General features: G+C 42.5%; 1 protein-coding gene across 1 annotated transcript; it reads left to right on the top strand.

The window, feature by feature from the left end:
* Positions 1–1,382: 1,382 nt before the first annotated feature.
* WEE1 (WEE1 G2 checkpoint kinase) lies at positions 1,383–16,957 on the top strand. Its single transcript, XM_028731599.2, has 11 exons — positions 1,383–2,192; positions 9,243–9,451; positions 10,245–10,311; positions 10,445–10,617; positions 10,933–11,054; positions 12,325–12,471; positions 12,818–12,913; positions 13,008–13,093; positions 13,388–13,558; positions 13,650–13,795; positions 15,420–16,957. The coding sequence occupies exons 1-11, from the start codon at positions 1,602–1,604 to the stop codon at positions 15,568–15,570; spliced, it is 1,959 nt and encodes a 652-aa protein (XP_028587432.1). The 5' UTR covers positions 1,383–1,601; the 3' UTR covers positions 15,571–16,957.
* Positions 16,958–17,491: the final 534 nt, after the last annotated feature.

Genomic DNA, 17,491 nt, shown 5'->3' with positions numbered 1-17,491 from the left:
TAGAAAAATAGCACTAGGTACGAGGCATACACATTAGGTGTCTAATTATTCAGCTGGGATAGCAGCAAGGGTGAGGTGCTCCTTTTGGAAATTTTCAAGTGTTTAGATTTAAACCCATTTGGACGTGTCTTTGGAGAAGGTTCCTACCGGAGTCATCAAAAGACAGTGTTGCAAGCAGTTTCTCTTTCCCTCTCTTTAACGTGTCCTGAAAGATGACACGCTTGATGAAATTCACACTCAAACGCCCTGCTCCTTTTTATTTATCAGAATAGCCTGTCTCCTTTTTATTTCTTCCTCCTCAAAGGCCATCTTTCTCTACCGCAACCAACACCACCCTGCTGTTGGGAGAGAGAGGCGGCTCCGCTCCTCCCTTCGCAGTGGAAGTGTTTGTTTGGCCGCAGGGAATTCTTGTCTGTGCAGGCCGGGCGATGCTCCTGCTTCTCTTGGTGGCTGCGAGTTGTTTCCTTTTAACTGGGGCGAAGCCATTTAAAAATTCCGGCGCGTACGCTCGCCTCTGAGGAGAACCTCCTTCGGAGGATACATGTACCAGGGGGCCTATGGAATCTAATGTAACCACAGCTAACTCGCGCCCCCCACCCGAATATTTTTAACTGTTGGCGCCAACCATTTTGCTTTTATTGATGCAAAGCAACCCGTCCAGAGGGTCTTGAATGAGCTTTGCGGTGAGCGAGGCTGCGACGCCCGGAGACAGCTAGCCTCTTTATACCACACGGTGGGTGCACAGGCAGATAATTTTGAAGAGCAGCAGACGATTGATCCACACGTTATTCAGACCCGGCGAAGCTGCGGTCAAACCGATTTAGACCGGGCCGCGCGCCGCTTCTCGAAAGCGCATTGGAGGTGTCCCATGGCTAGGATTGCAGCCTTTAAACTGTCAGGATGATTTATAGATCACAGCCTCGGGCTCACTGCTAAACCAGTTTGTCAGGCCGTAAGTAAAAGGGACCCTCCAGCGGGTGGCTGTTGCTGACACACAGTTACATCAGCAGCAAGCCAGTTTCGGCCAAATGCAGACGGCGAGAATTGCAGCTGAGTCAGAAAGAGTCACGTCGCGCACGGGCTGGCGCTGCTGCTCCTACTGTCTCCATCCCCCACCCTGGGGAAGCCCCCTTGCTGCCCCTCCTCCTCCGCTGGACTTGCACGAGCTCCAGTTCAAATGCTGGCCCTGCTGCACGCGCAGCTAACGTCGCCCCGGAGCTCGAGCCCCTCCAGGATAAGAACGGTATTAGAATACGCCCGCCCCTCCTACTCCCAACCCCGAATTCGCGCCAAATTGCCGTCTGACGCCACCACGCACAGCCCCGCCTCCCGCCTCCCATGTTTTCAAACGAAGGGGGCGTGCGTGATTGGCTGGCGTGACCTGGCACGTGACTAACGGTCGCGGGAAAGCCGCGGAGTCCGAACGGGCGAGTGTGCTGCTGCTGTGGCAAGAGCCGGAGCTTCGTGGAGGATTGCGCAGGCGAGGCACGGGTCGCGCGTCGTGTGAACGGGCATTGCAGCGCAGGGAGGAGGAGGGAGGCGTGGTTTACTCCTGTCAGCGTCCCGTCTGAACGAGGGAAGGCCTCCCGCGGATCTCGGCCATGAGTTTCCTGAGTCTGCAGCCGCAGCAGCAGCCGGTCGCGGGACCGCGGCGCCTGGCGGCGCGTCGGGCAGCGGCCCCGATCCGGCAGAAGCTGCTTTTTTCGGGCGGCGGGAGCGACTGCGAGGAGGAAGAGGAGGAGGAGGAAGACTGCTACGAGGAGGAGGAGGAGGAAGGCGGCAGCGGCAACAGCACCGGGGAAGACTCGGCTTTTCAGGAGGCCGACTCCCCGCTTTCCGTGAGCCATACCCCGGCTCGGCGCAGGGAGCCGCCGCCGCCGCCGCGATCGCCCGAGGAGGTCGCGATGGAACTGGCGCCTCCCGCGCTGCCGGGCGACGAGGGAGACTCGTGGGAAGAGGAGGGCTTCGGCTCCTCGTCCCCCGTGAAATCGCCCGGAGCTTACTTCATGGCCGGCTCGCCGCCGCTGAAAGGACCCCGCCGCTGCTGCGGCCGACCGTCGCCGCCGCGCTCCCGGGTGCTGCCGTGCCGGGGCCACCAGGGTCCCGTTTCTGCGCTGCCCGAGTATCCCGACACCCCGCCCCACAAGACTTTCCGCAAACTGCGCCTCTTCGACACCCCGCACACGCCGAAGGTGAGAGGAGGGGGAAGGACGAGCGGAGGACAATTGCAGGAGGGGGGGAGAGGGGGGATCCGGAGTCTCAGTGGCGGGTGCGGGGCTTGGGGGGGGGAAGGTTAGGCTACCCCACCGGCGTGTCGGCTCTGCCGGGGAGTTTCCATTCAGTCGCTGCCGCCGCTTGGTTCGCTTCCGTCTGAGCACGTGGGCGCTCGGTAGGTCTCCGGGCGGCTCCCTTGGCCGACCACCCCGCGTAGTATGTAGTCCGTGAAACAGGCGTTAGAGGCTGCCTCGCTTTTTTACTTTAAGAAGCTTGTTGCAGACCGTTTTGGGTTGATCAGAGCAAAAATGTTATTTTCGGGGGAAAGGGAAGACAATGCAACTAGCGGTGCTCTGAGGAATAGGTGCCACGCCCCTTTCGCCTTTGTCGGTTTCCCCCCCATAACTGGCAACTTAGAGAGAAGTGAATCCGTGTGGTCCGCCCATACAGCCTTTTCGCTCGTTTAAAATTAAGAGCTGCCATCAGACCGTTCTCCAAAACATGTTGAAAGTTGAAATGAGAGACTGTTGGCAAATGCAAACCATACTTGGCAGGTGAAGCCCAGTGCTTTGAAAGTGTGGTGTGCCCCCATGAAATTTCAGTGGCTGCCTTGGTATCTAGGTATATACTAAATGCAGCTGGTGAAGCAGGTTATCGTCAATAAACAGAGGCAACATGTTGGTGTACCTGCGTATTTTCTCCTTTTTGCACTGTTTACATGTGGATTACCCTTTTAACAGCAGCCAGCATTGTAAAGTGCAGAATACTCCCAACTAAACAATGGCTGCTGCTTGATTTCATTGGTTGGAGAGCCTTTTAAACATAAATTCCATTCAGCTACACTTCATAAGTTGGTGCCAAATACTTGAATAATTTTTTCCAGTTCCAAGCCTGTACATCATGCTTATTACATAACAAGCTAGCTTGCCTGTTACAGAAATATTGGCAACTTTGGTAAGCCCTGCCCACAGATTGTCCGTTAAGATTATGTAACTGAGCTACAAATTGTGCCTAAAATAGTTTTTACCCACATTGCAAGATGCAGGGCCAGTTTGCTGCAGCTGTTTGTTCCCCCCACAAGAAAGCTACTCTGGACACTTCTGAGCCCTGAGACTGTCCTTCCAGTTTGCTTAGTGAAATTGAAATGTTTACATTCAGAAGAGCGGTTAAAAAACACTCACCTTTACATCATGAAATCAAACTGCTTTTGTAACAGTTGAGAGAGGGAAGAAAACTTTTTCACTAGCTTTTTTAAACTCCAGCTTTAAATTTTAAACGTTTTCATGACTGTAATAATATATAATAATAATAAATATTATTATACCATTATTGTCCATGTAAAAGAATCTTGAGAGCAATAGAAGTATTGGATAACTGAATGAATTGGAAGGCCATCTGCTTGTTTTAATGATACATGCATGCATTTTGTTAAATGTTGTCTCATAACTGTCTTTGTTATAGTGGGTGGATTGTAGAGCCTAGGCCAGTGAGTTCTCTGTTCAAATCTTTGCTCAAGTATGACGCTCACCTGATGCCTCTGGGCAAGCTACTCAACTGAATTACTGTGAGGATAAAGTGAGACAATGTTTTGCATCGAACTAATTTGAGTATAATATATACAGTGAGGCATATAAGTAGAAAAAACATAATACTATGCATGTGTACTTGGAAGTAAGTTCCAGGAACTTAACTATTCCCTGGTAAATGGGCATAGAATTGCAGCTTCAGTGACTAAGCTTCTTGAATAAAAGGATGGAATAGTAATATAATAAGTAAAAAAGAGAGTGCTATATAGCACTTTGCCAGATAAATTTGCAGGATGTTCACATCTATGACCTGGGCATGGTGACAAATTTCTTAGTTGCAGTGTGCTCTACACAGGGCTTTCTTTGCTCTTGACATTTAAATTGATCCATATTGAGAAGTAAGGATGCTACTAAATGTTCCTGCATGCCTATCTTAAAACAGCTGCAGTTGTTTTCAGTCCATTTCTACACACAATTCAAAGTGTTGGTAATTAAGTTGTTGTGGTCCAGGGGTTTTGGGTGGTGGTGTTGAATACCTGTTGTTATCTCTGCAGTGGAGTCTCTGTCTTCCGCTTCATAGAGCTCTTGAATCAGTATGAAAGAGGAGCTTTTTAGCCACTGAGGAGGAGTCTCCTCGCCCTTTGTGCTGATTGGAGCCAGAGGGAAGGAAAGGAGGTGAGTCAGCCACTGAGGATCGGCTCCTTGGTCACTCTGGAGAAGAACACTAATGAGTTGGAATTGTTCTGTATGCTCCAGAGCTAAGCACTGAGGAACACTGAAAACACAAGGGGCTTCTGTTTCAAGAGAAATGTGTGCAAGGTCTGTTACATACAATGGAACTTCATGGGAAACACAACTTAAGTTGCTCCAAAAGAAGATAATGGAGCACTCAAATTAGTTGCCCCTGCATTTCAGGGGCTGGACTAGATGGTCCACAGGGTCCCTTCCAACTCTACAATGCTATGATTCTAAGTTTAAAACCCTAAATGGTGCAGCCCATGGAACACAGGGCTTTTCCCTTCTGTGCCATTATGTTTACTCCCTAAGATCATGGAGAGGTTATTATTCATGTTTTGATGTCTGGTTGGGATGTAGGAGAAGACTGGGTTTTTTGTAAGATTTTTTTAAAAAAAAAACTTCGTAAAATTGCTCTTGAGTGTTGCCAATCAGTGCACTGGATGAGCAGAATGCCAGTATTGTAGATAAATAAAATTTCATACGTGAAGCTGAATTAGTCGTAAGAGGGAATCTGGGTTTTCTAAATTTAGAATCAGGATGCAAGTAAGTAGTAATTGTCTTAGCAGCATGGGGTGGAACCAGGGAGCCACCCTCCTGCCACCACCATTGCTGCTGCCTATCATTGACTGCCAGTTTGTTTCTGGGATTAATTCAAGTTGGTCACACTCATATTTAAAGTGCTTAAAGTCCTAAACAATTTAGGCCCCAAATATTTGAAAGGCTGCTTCCTTTCCTACAAACCACCTTGGAGGAAGCACTTTTGGTAGTTCTGCTGTCCTCAGAAGTTTGTATTTGTTTGTTTGTGTATATTGGGGGGGGGGGAGAGATGAAGATGGCCTTGGAGAGGGCATTCTCTGTGGCAGCCCCTGAGTTGTGGAATCCCCTCCCCACAGTGGTACATCTGGCACCTTCACACTGCAGATTTGGGCGCATGCTGAAGACACACCTCTTTGGCATTTGACACACAAAAAATTGTTTTTAGCAACCACCATATTCTTGTGTCTATTTGTTTTAACAGTTTTTAATTCTGAATTTTTAATTTTAGCCCATCCTAGGAGTGTCTGGTGAAGGGAGGGTCATAGTTTATTGATAATAGATGGGATAAAGTGATAGCAAGGTTGAGGCCTAATCTGACACTGCCACTGATGTACCCATGAGGCTCTGACATCCCTGCTACTAAGCCCAGTCCAAGTAATCAGTGGCAGTACTAGTGTTGGGAGGGGATATTGACCTCACCACACATGCTACTATGGGCTAGCTGAAGAGCCAACTCTGTATATATGGTATGGAAACTTTGGATGTAACCAATTGACGTTATGTTCTCTTGGTTATGTTTGAGAGTGAAGGGAAGTTCTATTCTACAATGACTAAATTGGCTACCACCTTCTCTCTTTTGAAGGAGCTGGTATTTCTTTATTCATTAGATTTAACTGCATGGTAGATAGGATTACACTTTCTGGTTAACAATGCAATATGGACTTTGCAGTGAATAACTATATAATTTTCATCCCCGTTTTATTTTAGGTAGCCTCTGTGCTAGGTATGTCCAAAGTCTGTTTTGGTGGCCTAATCTGGCCCACTGGTCAGTTTAGTCCAGTTTATTTTCTGGGGTAAAATCCTCAAAAAGCTCAACAACTTCAATCCTCAAAAAAGGTCAATACAGTCATACCTCGGGTTACAGATGCTCTTCAGGTTGCGTTTTTTTCGGGTTACGGATCCACCAAAACCTGGAAGTACCGGAATCAAATCTGGTCTTCTTTGAAAAAAGTCTGGACACCACTGCTCTATGAGCACTATGTATAATATACTTCAAATACATCTTACAGAGAGCACTGTTTTCTTATGTATTATTATTATTATTTTAAAATGCTATACTTCTAATTTCTATTGGTGATTCTTTTTCACCCTCAACCAGACAAAAAGAAGTATGTCTTCACAATTTCAGCAATGTTTAATATTTGCTGTTGCCAGTGTGGGCCTAAATGAAACCATTTATGTTCTGAGAACCTGGCTTTTATCAGAGTTTTGAAACTATATTGAAGCAACCGGTCAGTGGTCAAGTATAATACTGAAAGTTTAGTGATTGGTGGCACGGTGGCAGTTTATTTGTATGTATGAGGGGGCTTTGGATGTCTGCTTTCTTTTGGTTTAGAATATGGCATGAGAGTCATAATGGATCAAAAAAATAAAAATGTCAAGATACTTCAGTACTGTATTGCTGTATATGGTGTCAGCTGAGTTCTGTTGCCTGTGGTTGAGCAAAAGTTATAATAGCTTCCACAGTGTATGGCAAACTGTTGGCTCTGACTACAAACAGGAAAGAAAAGTCATCTCTTATTAGTTGTGTGGTTTTTAGTAAACTTGAATGAGGTAAGAAGGATAAAGGACATCTACATCAACAGGACTCAGGTATGCCTTTCTGGACTCCCATTTATTTATTGTCAAATTTACCAGTTCATTGATTAACGCTTGCAGTCCTAGTAGTGGGTGGGTGGCACCCCTTTGCTGTGGTTCCAGTCCTACTTGGGTGGACATTTCCAGGGAATGATGCTTGGGGAGAATTTTTCAGCCCCATGGAGCCTTCAGTGTATTTTAACATATTTGGAACTACTAAGTGGGGTCATCTAGAGCTTCGGAGTATGTTGTCAGCAATATGCTGATGACACACAGTTCTATTCCTTTACATTTGCAGGTGTGGCAGTGGATGTGCTGGACCATTGTCTTGCCTCTGTAATGGACTAGATCAGATAAGACTGAGGCATTGTTAGTAGGCTTTTCCCTAAACAGGATGGATGGGAGGTTGCCTGCTCTTGATGGGGTTACACTCCCTCTGAGGGACTGGGTACGTAGCTTGGTGGTACTTGTGGTTGCATTTCTGTCACTTGAGGCTCAGGTGGCCTTAGTGGTGTGAAGTGCCTTCCATCAGCTTTGACTGGTGGCTCAGCTGTGCCCCTGCTTTCACAGGGATTGCCTAACTACTGCTGTCTATGCTCTTGTAATCTCTAGGTTAAATTACAGCAACACGTTGTACACAGAGCTGCCTCTGAAGACGGTTCAGAAACTTCAGCTGGTGCAGAATTCGGCAGCCAGGTTGCTTACTGGAGAAAGACAGTTTGAGCATATTATACCAATCCTGGCCCGACTGCACCGGCTGCCAATTAGTTTCTGGGCCCAATTTCAAGTGCTGTAAAACCTTAAATGGCTCAGGACTGCAATACTTCAAGGACCACCTCTCTCCATATGAACCTACCCGAACCCTGAGGTCATCCTCTGAGGCCCTTATTGTGTGCCTCTATGAGAGGTCTTGAGGGTGGCAATACGAGAACGGGCCTTTTCTGCTGTTATTCCCTGCTTGTGGAATGCTCTCCCCAGGGAAGTTCACCTGGTGCCTTCATTATACACCTTCAGCTGCTAGGTGAAACATTCCTCTTCAGCCAGGCCTTTGGCTGATTAACATCTGATGCCCTTTTAAATGTGTTGTGGGAGAGGAGATTATTAGTTTGTTCTTATTTTTTACTATGTGTTTTGTAGCTTTTATATTGTGATTTTATGTTGTGAACCACTCTGGGATCTACAGCTCAAAGGCAGTATACAGATTTTAATAATACTAATAGTTACTCCTAATTCTTTCACCTAGTTAGCAGATTTGATTAACATGGGTTGATATGTACATGTTCTTGACAGCAAGATGAAAGTAGGCATGGACAACTAGTCTTGCACATTGCTGTTATCTAAAAACTGTAGCAATTCCTTCTGTCAATAACTGGTCAAAGCCAACAATGTGTAGCTTACAGTGTTTTACTGGTTGGAGTTGTACATCTGTTCTACTGATTTTAAATAGGTAACTGCAATGTATAACTAAGTGTGTAATGGCAAGAGCTGGACAGAAGCATCTTTAGTTAGCCTTCTATATTTAGGAGGTGATCAGGTCTTGCTCTTCATCCAGGTGAAGATTTTATGAACTAATAGTTGTATTATCTGATCAACACCTTGCGTTGCATTCTGTGGCATGCCTATAACACCAGCTGTGATTTAAAGAAAGGGTGGGAGAGAGATGTTTGTTTGCCAGAACTATTTTTCTTTTCTACTAACAAAGAAACTCTTGATTCAGAAATGCTGTTGATTTAAAGCGTTTCACACCAATTATTGCCTTGGATCCCAAGAAGTTCCACTAGAAGGGGATTGCCAGAAGATGACTTTCCTCCTTTGGCATCTCCCCAAACACTTCAGAAAGCTTCTGGGGGTGAGGGTGAGTTGTGGCACAGTGGGCTAAAAACAGAGGTCACTGAAAAGCTGGGTGGAGACAACTTCCATTTATGTCCATATCATTAGCTGAGAGAATGTGATAGTTTTAAGGTGTTGTTAGTATGCTTTAAATGATACTAATATGATTTCTACTCTGGGCTCTTTTGGGAGGAACAATATGATAAAAACTGATTAAACAATATGTCTAATAGAACTTAGGAAGCCTGCAGGTGAGGCGAGGTGTGTGTGTGTGTGTGTGTGTGTGTGTGTGTGTGTGTGTGTGTGTGTTTAGTTCTGCTTTGCTCATTGCTCTGATAACCAAAATCAGTTATTGCATTATATTGATTTTACATATGAAACAATGAATAGGAAACCCATTTATGCCATAGTAATTTGCCATAGGTGAAGCACAAATGTTATATTTGGAAAGATTCATTCGTTTAAATTCCAAATAATCATTAACTTGTTAAGTCAACATGGGTCAGAACTGTTAATTTACTCGTTTCCTTTATTTTTCAGAGTTTACTTTGTAGAGCTGAAGGAATGGGATCAAGTTCAGCTAAACTCCGAGGTGGCTCTCTCTTTATGAATGTTGGAAAACTAGTAAAACAGGAATCTGATGTGGGGCAAGCACCTCACGTGAACATTAATCCCTTCACTCCAGACTCTCTCTTTCTTCAGTCATCAGTTGGGCAGTGTCGTAGGAGAAAGAGAACACATTGGAATGAGTAAGTGTCTAGAGCTGGTCATTGATAAACTGCTTAAGAAATAAACTTTTGATAGCAATCATGTCAATGAAGGGATTGTACTTAAAGATAGTTATCTTTATTTTCAAGTGAATAATTGGGTATAGAGTTAGGGAGGCTTTAAGAACACAAGTGGTTAAAATTGTATAGCAGAACTTGTAACATTGCCTAACATTGTGAGATATTAGTTTGTAAGTCTTGAGGTGAAACTAGAGTTTGCTAAACATGGGCTGCAAATATAGCTCTTTCTCTGCTGATATATTCAGTTTCCTCATCTCCATTCTGCACAGTTGGTTGTTGCTACAGTGGGGCCCAGGGAAACATGGGTAAATTCTGACAGCTTCACCTTTAGCATGAGGTCTAATTTGGGCCTAAATGTAACCTTTTATATACCTGTTCTACTTCCCTTTTTTAAGGAGTCTGACTCCTATCAGTCTCTCTTCCCTGCATTTGACACAAACACACATCTTACTGTGGTGAGATGTTGGCATGGCACAATATTAATTGACATAATCTATTCAAACAATCGTTCTGTCACATCACTTCAATGCAGCACAGCTTCCTTCATATTTTTTGTGCACACACCCTCTTCTACATTGTCCCTACTATTGGCATGAGTGAAAAAAATGTCTGGAAGTGGTCTGGTAGCTATGGCTTTGCACAGTTCATGAATTTGATTAAATTGCTTGGAAAGTAAAAGCTTACATCTTAATGTAACTTATCGATGAAAGTGAAGGTTTCATAGCATTTCTTTTACTTATTGTTTGTGTCACAGCTCCTATGGTGAAGATATGGAAGCAAGTGATGGAGAGCCTGAAGATGAAACTACGAGACCTGCCAAGGTAAATAAAAAAAACAAAACAAAACAATCCCCATTTATTCCTAAGTAAGCATTTTTAAAGTTCCATTGAAATCCATAGGATTAACCTTTTAAGAAGCCCTTTTCCTCAAACTTGTTTGTCTCAATCCTTTTAGCGGATCAGCATAACAGAAAGTAATATGAAATCACGATATGCTACAGAATTTCATGAATTGGAAAAGATTGGATCTGGAGAATTTGGTTCAGTATTCAAATGTGTGAAAAGGCTTGATGGTTGCATCTATGCAATAAAGCGTTCTAAGAAACCCTTGGCTGGCTCAATTGATGAGTGAGTAAAAAATTAAATGTAAACTATGCTATGTTCTTGTATTTCACTCCTCTGCACATACTCATTTTTAAAATAACCCCACCAAGGCATGTAAGGATTTGTTCACATATTGTCTTTGTAGCTACAATACTGAAATGTTTATAGTTGCAAAACTAGCATTCATTCACCTGTACATAACAAACACAACACCCCTATGCCCTAGTTCATACCTCTTCCAACTCAAAAAACGTAACTGCTCTTGTAATATGACCAGCATTCTATGCTTGCTTCCTTAAACCAGTTTCAAGCTTTGTTTAATTTGTTTCAATACCACAGGCAAAATGCTCTTAGAGAAGTCTATGCTCATGCAGTTTTGGGACAGCATTCACATGTAGTCAGATATTTCTCTGCTTGGGCAGAAGATGATCATATGCTTATACAGAATGAGTATTGTAATGGTAAGTAAAGCTCCTATTGAATTTGCCTTACTATGAATTCTGGTTATTAAGGGAACGTAGTTGTAGTAAGATGCTAAACTTGTCTGGGAAAGGGGAGGGAGATCTGCTGACTAATTTGCCAACAAAGTCAATCCTGCACTTGCTAAGTCCATTTCCTTTCAATGGAATTTAAGCATGTGTAATGGGGTATAGGATTGCAGCCATTGGCTTGGACCCAGCCAGGTATGTCTTACATGAGCAGAAAGGCATTTCTGCTTGTTGAAGACAGCCTAGCAAATTTTCTTGATTTCTCCATCCTGCTGAAGCCCCCCTTGCCACATCACACACTGTTCTGGAGGGTCATTCACCTTTTAAGAAGTGGCTTTTGTGGTGTGTGCAAAAGGCAGAAGTGGGGATTGGAGTTTGTACAAGCAGTGCTCTGTTCATCTTAGTCTCTGAATCAGTAGTATTTTATATTAATGTCAAACTCATATGGTTACAGTTAGGACAAAGCAGGTAGAAGTAAAAGATCAGATGAATTTTAGACAATTTATGATACAACAAAATTCAAATAATTTGCGATGTTCTTACAAATTTTCCAGCTGATTAACTAGACTTGCTTCCTGAGTCATAAATTGGGAATCTTCCTTCCAAGAAAAAATTCAATACCCAATCTAGAATATTTCAGAACAAAAATAGAAATAATCTGGTTTGCTTAATATGTGGCTGTACTTATATAGCTTTACTCATGTATCTTTTTTAGAGTCTCTTTTCTTTTCTCTGTTATTGTCCCTTAACCCTAGACTAGACCTCTCGAACATGTGGCCCAAGGAATTGGTTAGAACCCCTACAGCCTACTAGCTCCTTGACAATGCAGTGCCTTCCAGATGTTTTTGGGACTACAGTTCCTGTCATCATTGGCCACAGTGGCTGGGGTTGATGGATTTTGTAACCCAACAACACCTGGAAGATACCATGTTGGCTATATGTGCCTTACATTATTGTTGCAAGAACTACATATTGGTAATACATGTTAAGTGCTTTGAGCACTTTAAAAGTGTTATACAAATGCTAAGTATTGTTAAACACAGCATGCATTGGCCTTAGAACCAAGGTAGCAATATGGTGCCCTCCAAATGTTGCAAGACTATAGCTCCCATCATTCCATACCATTTGATGTGCTGGCTGGGCCTGATGAGAGTCCAAAATGTCCTGAGGGCACCACCTTGGCTACCTCTGGCCTACAAGAAAATGAATTTTCTACTTTTACATTATTTAATTTGGCTTCTAGGTGGAAGTTTAGCTGATGCTATAAGCGAAAACTATAGAAGTATGCGCTATTTCAGTGAACCAGAATTGAAAGATTTGCTTCTACAAGTTGCCCGTGGTTTAAAGTATATCCATTCAATGTCCTTGGTGCACATGGATATAAAGCCCAGTAAGTATTCAGAGATCTGGTATTTCCTGCATTGAAAGTGTTTTTAGAGATGATTGAATATGTGGTAGTAAAATAACCAGTGAACCACACCTTAGTAACGGAAACTTTTTCATTCTGAATACAGAAAACAATGAAAGAAATCAGTTCTGAAACATGCAGCTGGCCAACTGCTGTTCAGTTTATTTTGGATCTTTTTTTGTTAGATTATGCTTGTTTGCTGGCTGTCCTGAAATCTGGCTTCTTTCCCAGAAGGCTGTTGGGTTAATTATTCAAAGAAGCCAGCAGATGGTGCAAATTCTGAAGCTAGATTATATTTTGATGAATGTCTATTTTTATTCCTTGGCAGGTAATATCTTCATATCTAGGACTTCAATTCCAACTACTATATCTGAAGAAGGTGATGATGATGAATGGACATCTAGCAGGGTTGTTTTCAAAATAGGTAGGGGAGCATGGAGTTACATTTTCCTGTGCAACCTTTTATTTATTTTTGCTTTTGAGAAAATAACCCTTCTTCCCATTCTTCTTTAATGTAGGTGACCTTGGTCATGTAACTAGAATATCTAGTCCACAAGTAGAAGAAGGAGATAGTCGTTTCCTGGCCAATGAAGTTTTACAAGAGGTAAACAGAGTTTTGCTAATGGGAGTTAAATAATTAACTGTATCTTACTGATGACTAGGGTTTGGGTCCTCTGATTATGAATGGAAGGATCCTCCCTTCATTGAAGGAGAGTTACATTCACAGGAGGGCCCCTTCTGAAAGCAGAACTCTTTATTAATAGTCACTTCTTTCTAGCAAGGTGAACTCATAGTGACTTAAACGAACATAGTAAAAGCATGAACAAAGTGAAAACTTAGGATCTATGCCTTGTTATCTGTTCTGGTGGGATTTTGTAAACTTTTATTTCCTTTGCAGAACTACAGCTACTTGCCAAAAGCAGATATTTTTGCTCTCGCATTAACTGTGGTGTGTGCTGCTGGTGCCGAACCACTGCCAGCCAATGGGGATCATTGGCATGAAATTCGACAAGGAAAACTCCCCAGAATTCCACAAGTCCTTTGTCAAGAGCTATTAGAGTTACTGAAGGTAAGAAGGTGATCTGTGTTCCTGGCATCATGCTACATGTTCTTTAAGGGAAGGGTGGTCAGCCTTCATTTTCATCTCTTTCCTCTTTCAGCTTATGATAAACCCTGATCCAGAGAAAAGACCCTCAGCAGTAGCTCTAGTCAAGCATTCTGCATTGTTATCTACTGCCAGAAAGAGTGCTGAGCAACTACGAATAGAACTGAATGCTGAAAAATTCAAAAACTCTTTGTTGCAGAAGTAAGTTGAATCCATACTGTGGCAACTTCAGTGTCAGAAATCTAGGAAATATTAGGAGCCAAGTAGCAGAAGACTCTGTTCCTTGTTACAAAAAAGAAAACCTAGACTTTATTATGTAACCTCTTAATTTAACTCCAGACATAAGCAACAAAATAAAACATTTTGCAACTTCTCTTGAAGCACATTGAACGTAGCACCAGTGATTTGAAGTACAGCAGACACCATATTTTTTGCTTCAGGTATTGTTTGACAAGATACCAACACTGAATGGAAGCTGGTTGAAACTCTGGTTCTTACAGTATTTACTTTGATTTTGTAAAGACTGCTTCTAAGTACTCCGGGGGGGGGGGGGACGACAGGTTCATATAGTAACATCTACCATGGGGAGAGCTTTGCGCTCCCAAGGAGGAGAAAGTATGTACATCTCTGAATTGGAAGGAGATGTGCAGATTCTCCCTTTTTATGAGACCATACAAAGTGTTCAGATGATATGCAAGTCACATTCGCTATGTGGTCCCTAGTTTACCACTAAACCAGAAAGGTGTAGTTCAGTGGTGCTGACGGAATTCCTGTCTTGGCAAACGATTGCTGAAAACCTTTTTACTGGGTTTTTTGAAGGGAGAACAGAGGTTTTTTGACAGCATTTTTGCCCTGAAAGCTTCAACTGGTGGACATTTTTAGTAGCCCTAGTTGCAACTTCCTCAGCATTGTGTCCTTGTGTGTATCCGTGTGTGTCCCTGTGCATCCCTGTGCATCCACGCAGCAACAGTTGATGCAGTTACAAACTATTGGGTGACACCTCGGTATTAAGATTGAACTTGACCAGAATTAGTCTGTGAGGTGACAAAATGTGCCAATAACAAAAAGTGGACGTTATGAAGTTTGACGAGGACTAGGGGAACTTTATGTATTAAATATGCCTAATAAATACAGCTACTAGGTCTCAGCTTTTGGTTCTACAAAGTGGAGGTCAAAATGCAAGGTATTCTCTTCCCTCCCTTTAAAGGGAAAACACATAAGTATATTTACAGGATGGTGAAGAGAGCATAATATCAAATGTGTGCTCTCTCTTGAAACATGCTGCCATTCAAGCAAAATCAGAGTTCAGGAAATGACTGTTACCTAGTTAAGTTGGGGGGAAAGGTACTAATGGAGGATGAGATTGCAGAGAAATGGAATGAATTCTTTGTATCTGCTTTCATTGTGAAAGAGGTGGGGAGAAAGTGGACAGGAAGTAGCTTTCTCCCTCTTAATACTTGAACCCAGGGTCAGCAGATGAATTTTATATCAATAAAATATCAGAATTCCTTGCTCCAGCATGCATTTTAAGGTCGTGTTTGGTTTTATGATAATTTTTATTGTGAATTAATTTTTTATGTACACCACTTAGAAATGTGGGCCACTAGAATGGAAAGCTGGACTAGATAGGCCTTTGGTCTGATCCAGCAGTGCTGCTCCAGCATATTCTTGTAGAAAGCTCTGTGTGATTCTGCTAATAGTGCTGGTAGACCAAAAAAAACATTACAATAAAATGTTTGCACCCTAAATTACTGTTCTTGTCTCTTTAGAATGATTTTGGATGCAAGTTATTTGGTGGCGAAATGACTTTTTTTCTATGTTTCAGGGAACTTAAGAAAGCACAAATGGCAAAAGCAGCAGCAGAAGAGCGAGCTCAAATTACAGATCGAATGACAACTAGATCTACAGCACAGACTAGAACAACTCGTCTTAATGGAAAGAAAATGAACCGTTCAGTTAGCTTGACAATATATTGAATTGGCCGTTCCAGAAAGCTTTCAAGAAGATTGTGGAATATTCCTGGACTAGTTTAGGAGAGGAAGAGGATTCTGTTTCTTTAAATCACTGTCATTGGTGTTATAAAGAAGTCTTTTACAATTTTAGTTTTGCCAAATGCAGTTAAATAACTGTAGGATCCAGGCTTCCTATGAGTGGCACTCTGCTCATTGAGGTCTCTCACCACAGGAAAGAGCAAATGTGATTTTTCACCAAGCCTCACTCCCTGCAGCTCCAGAAAATCTGCTTCAGAGGATATAGGGACCCTCCAGAAAATTGTGGGAGGTGGTGTGGGAGCTGTGGGTGGAATTGGAGAAAATTGCTGCTTTTGTCCAGCAGAAGCCTCCAATGGGTATCAGGCTTTTCTGTGAATGGAAGAAACTCTTCTGTTGCAGAATGTCAAGTCTGGATCTGACCCTATGTGTCCTCCTGCTCCTTAAAGAAACCAGGACGCTAACTTTCAAGCCTTTTAGTTACACTGAATAGCATACCATCCATAGTTAACCACTATAGTGGTTTGCTGCTTCTCATTCTTAATGCATTTCAGGGGAAAAATCTTTTCCTAGTAGTCTAATGGGCTTTTTTGAGTAAACTACTCTATTTGGAATGGAGGGGGAAATGACATGGGGAGAGGCCAAAGGCCAACAGGCTGAACCATACCTGGTGTCAGGTAAACTATTGTGAATTTTACTTGTGTATTCAACTGGGAGCACTTTGTTAGGCATTGCGTAGACCACAGGAAAAAGCCTGTGGAAACATGCCATGTGAAACTGCTGCTATTTTTAGTTTGTATTTGCTGTAAAACTGTAGCATTAAAACAATCATTGTGTTAGTGGGCTTTTAAAAAAATTATGTGAAAAATATCAAAGCTGCCCTGCTGAAAGCAGCTTCATTCTCTGAAGCTAGTGTATTGTGTACAGAGTCAGTGCACCAATTTTATATTTGAATTACATTATTAGTGTAAATGTTTGTTTGTCATTCTTTCTAATAAAGTTCTCCAAAAGTTAATCCCTCCCCTTCACCTCATCTTCCCTTTATGTGTTAATATTTCAGTGTACCTGTTGGCATATTTTTAGAACTTGTACATAAGTATACTGTTACCATTTTCAAACTGAATGTATAAAAGTGTTATAGTGTGCGATACTGAAAGCTGTAGTTTGAGACACCAGAAGCTCCAGCTAAAATCTATTTCAATTTTAGTTGCAAAATTAATATAATTGGCCCTCCTAATGATCTGTTCTGATATTGCCAAAATAGATGTTACCAATTACAGGCTTTTTGGCTTAAACCAATGTTTTCTATATGAATGTTTAACTTTGTTCTTAATTAGTATTGAATCTGATTATTAAAGTGACATTTTGAAATTAATATTGTCATGTTTTTGTCAGCCTTGAGTATCATATCCCATTAATGGTCTATAAATCTACCTGTGAAGAATATTTTTGTGCGCGCGCGCGCACACACACACACACACACACTGGGCTGGTCATTCCTGCTTGTTTATCTAAATCCTGTTGAGGAAACTCATGTCTGTCTGCGTTTGAGGCAATACAAGGGTGTAGTGCTTTCCAGTCTGTCAATAAATATGAGCTCTTTATTGTGGTAGTTGCTCAGTGTTTGTTTATTTAATATACTGCCTTTCTCCAAGTTGGGATTCCAAGGTACCTTGCAGAATTTAAAAACATCAATTACAAAATATAAAATAGACAAAGTACAGTAATTAAAATACATAGCGCACATAAAGCTAGCAATTTAAACATTTGCCCAGTAATCAGCATCATATACACCTTGGTTTCCAAAGGCTTGTCTGAGGAGGAAGGTCTTGGCCTGCCAGCAAAAAGAGAACAAATCTACCCTGGGATCAGCCACAGAAAAAACTCATGTCACTGCCAACCATGTTTC

Source organism: Podarcis muralis, chromosome 1 (genome assembly GCF_964188315.1).
Source record: "Podarcis muralis chromosome 1, rPodMur119.hap1.1, whole genome shotgun sequence".
Classification (NCBI taxonomy): domain Eukaryota; kingdom Metazoa; phylum Chordata; class Lepidosauria; order Squamata; family Lacertidae; genus Podarcis; species Podarcis muralis.
Note: the sequence above shows the minus strand (reverse complement) of the source record. Positions and strands in the feature narration are given on the sequence as shown.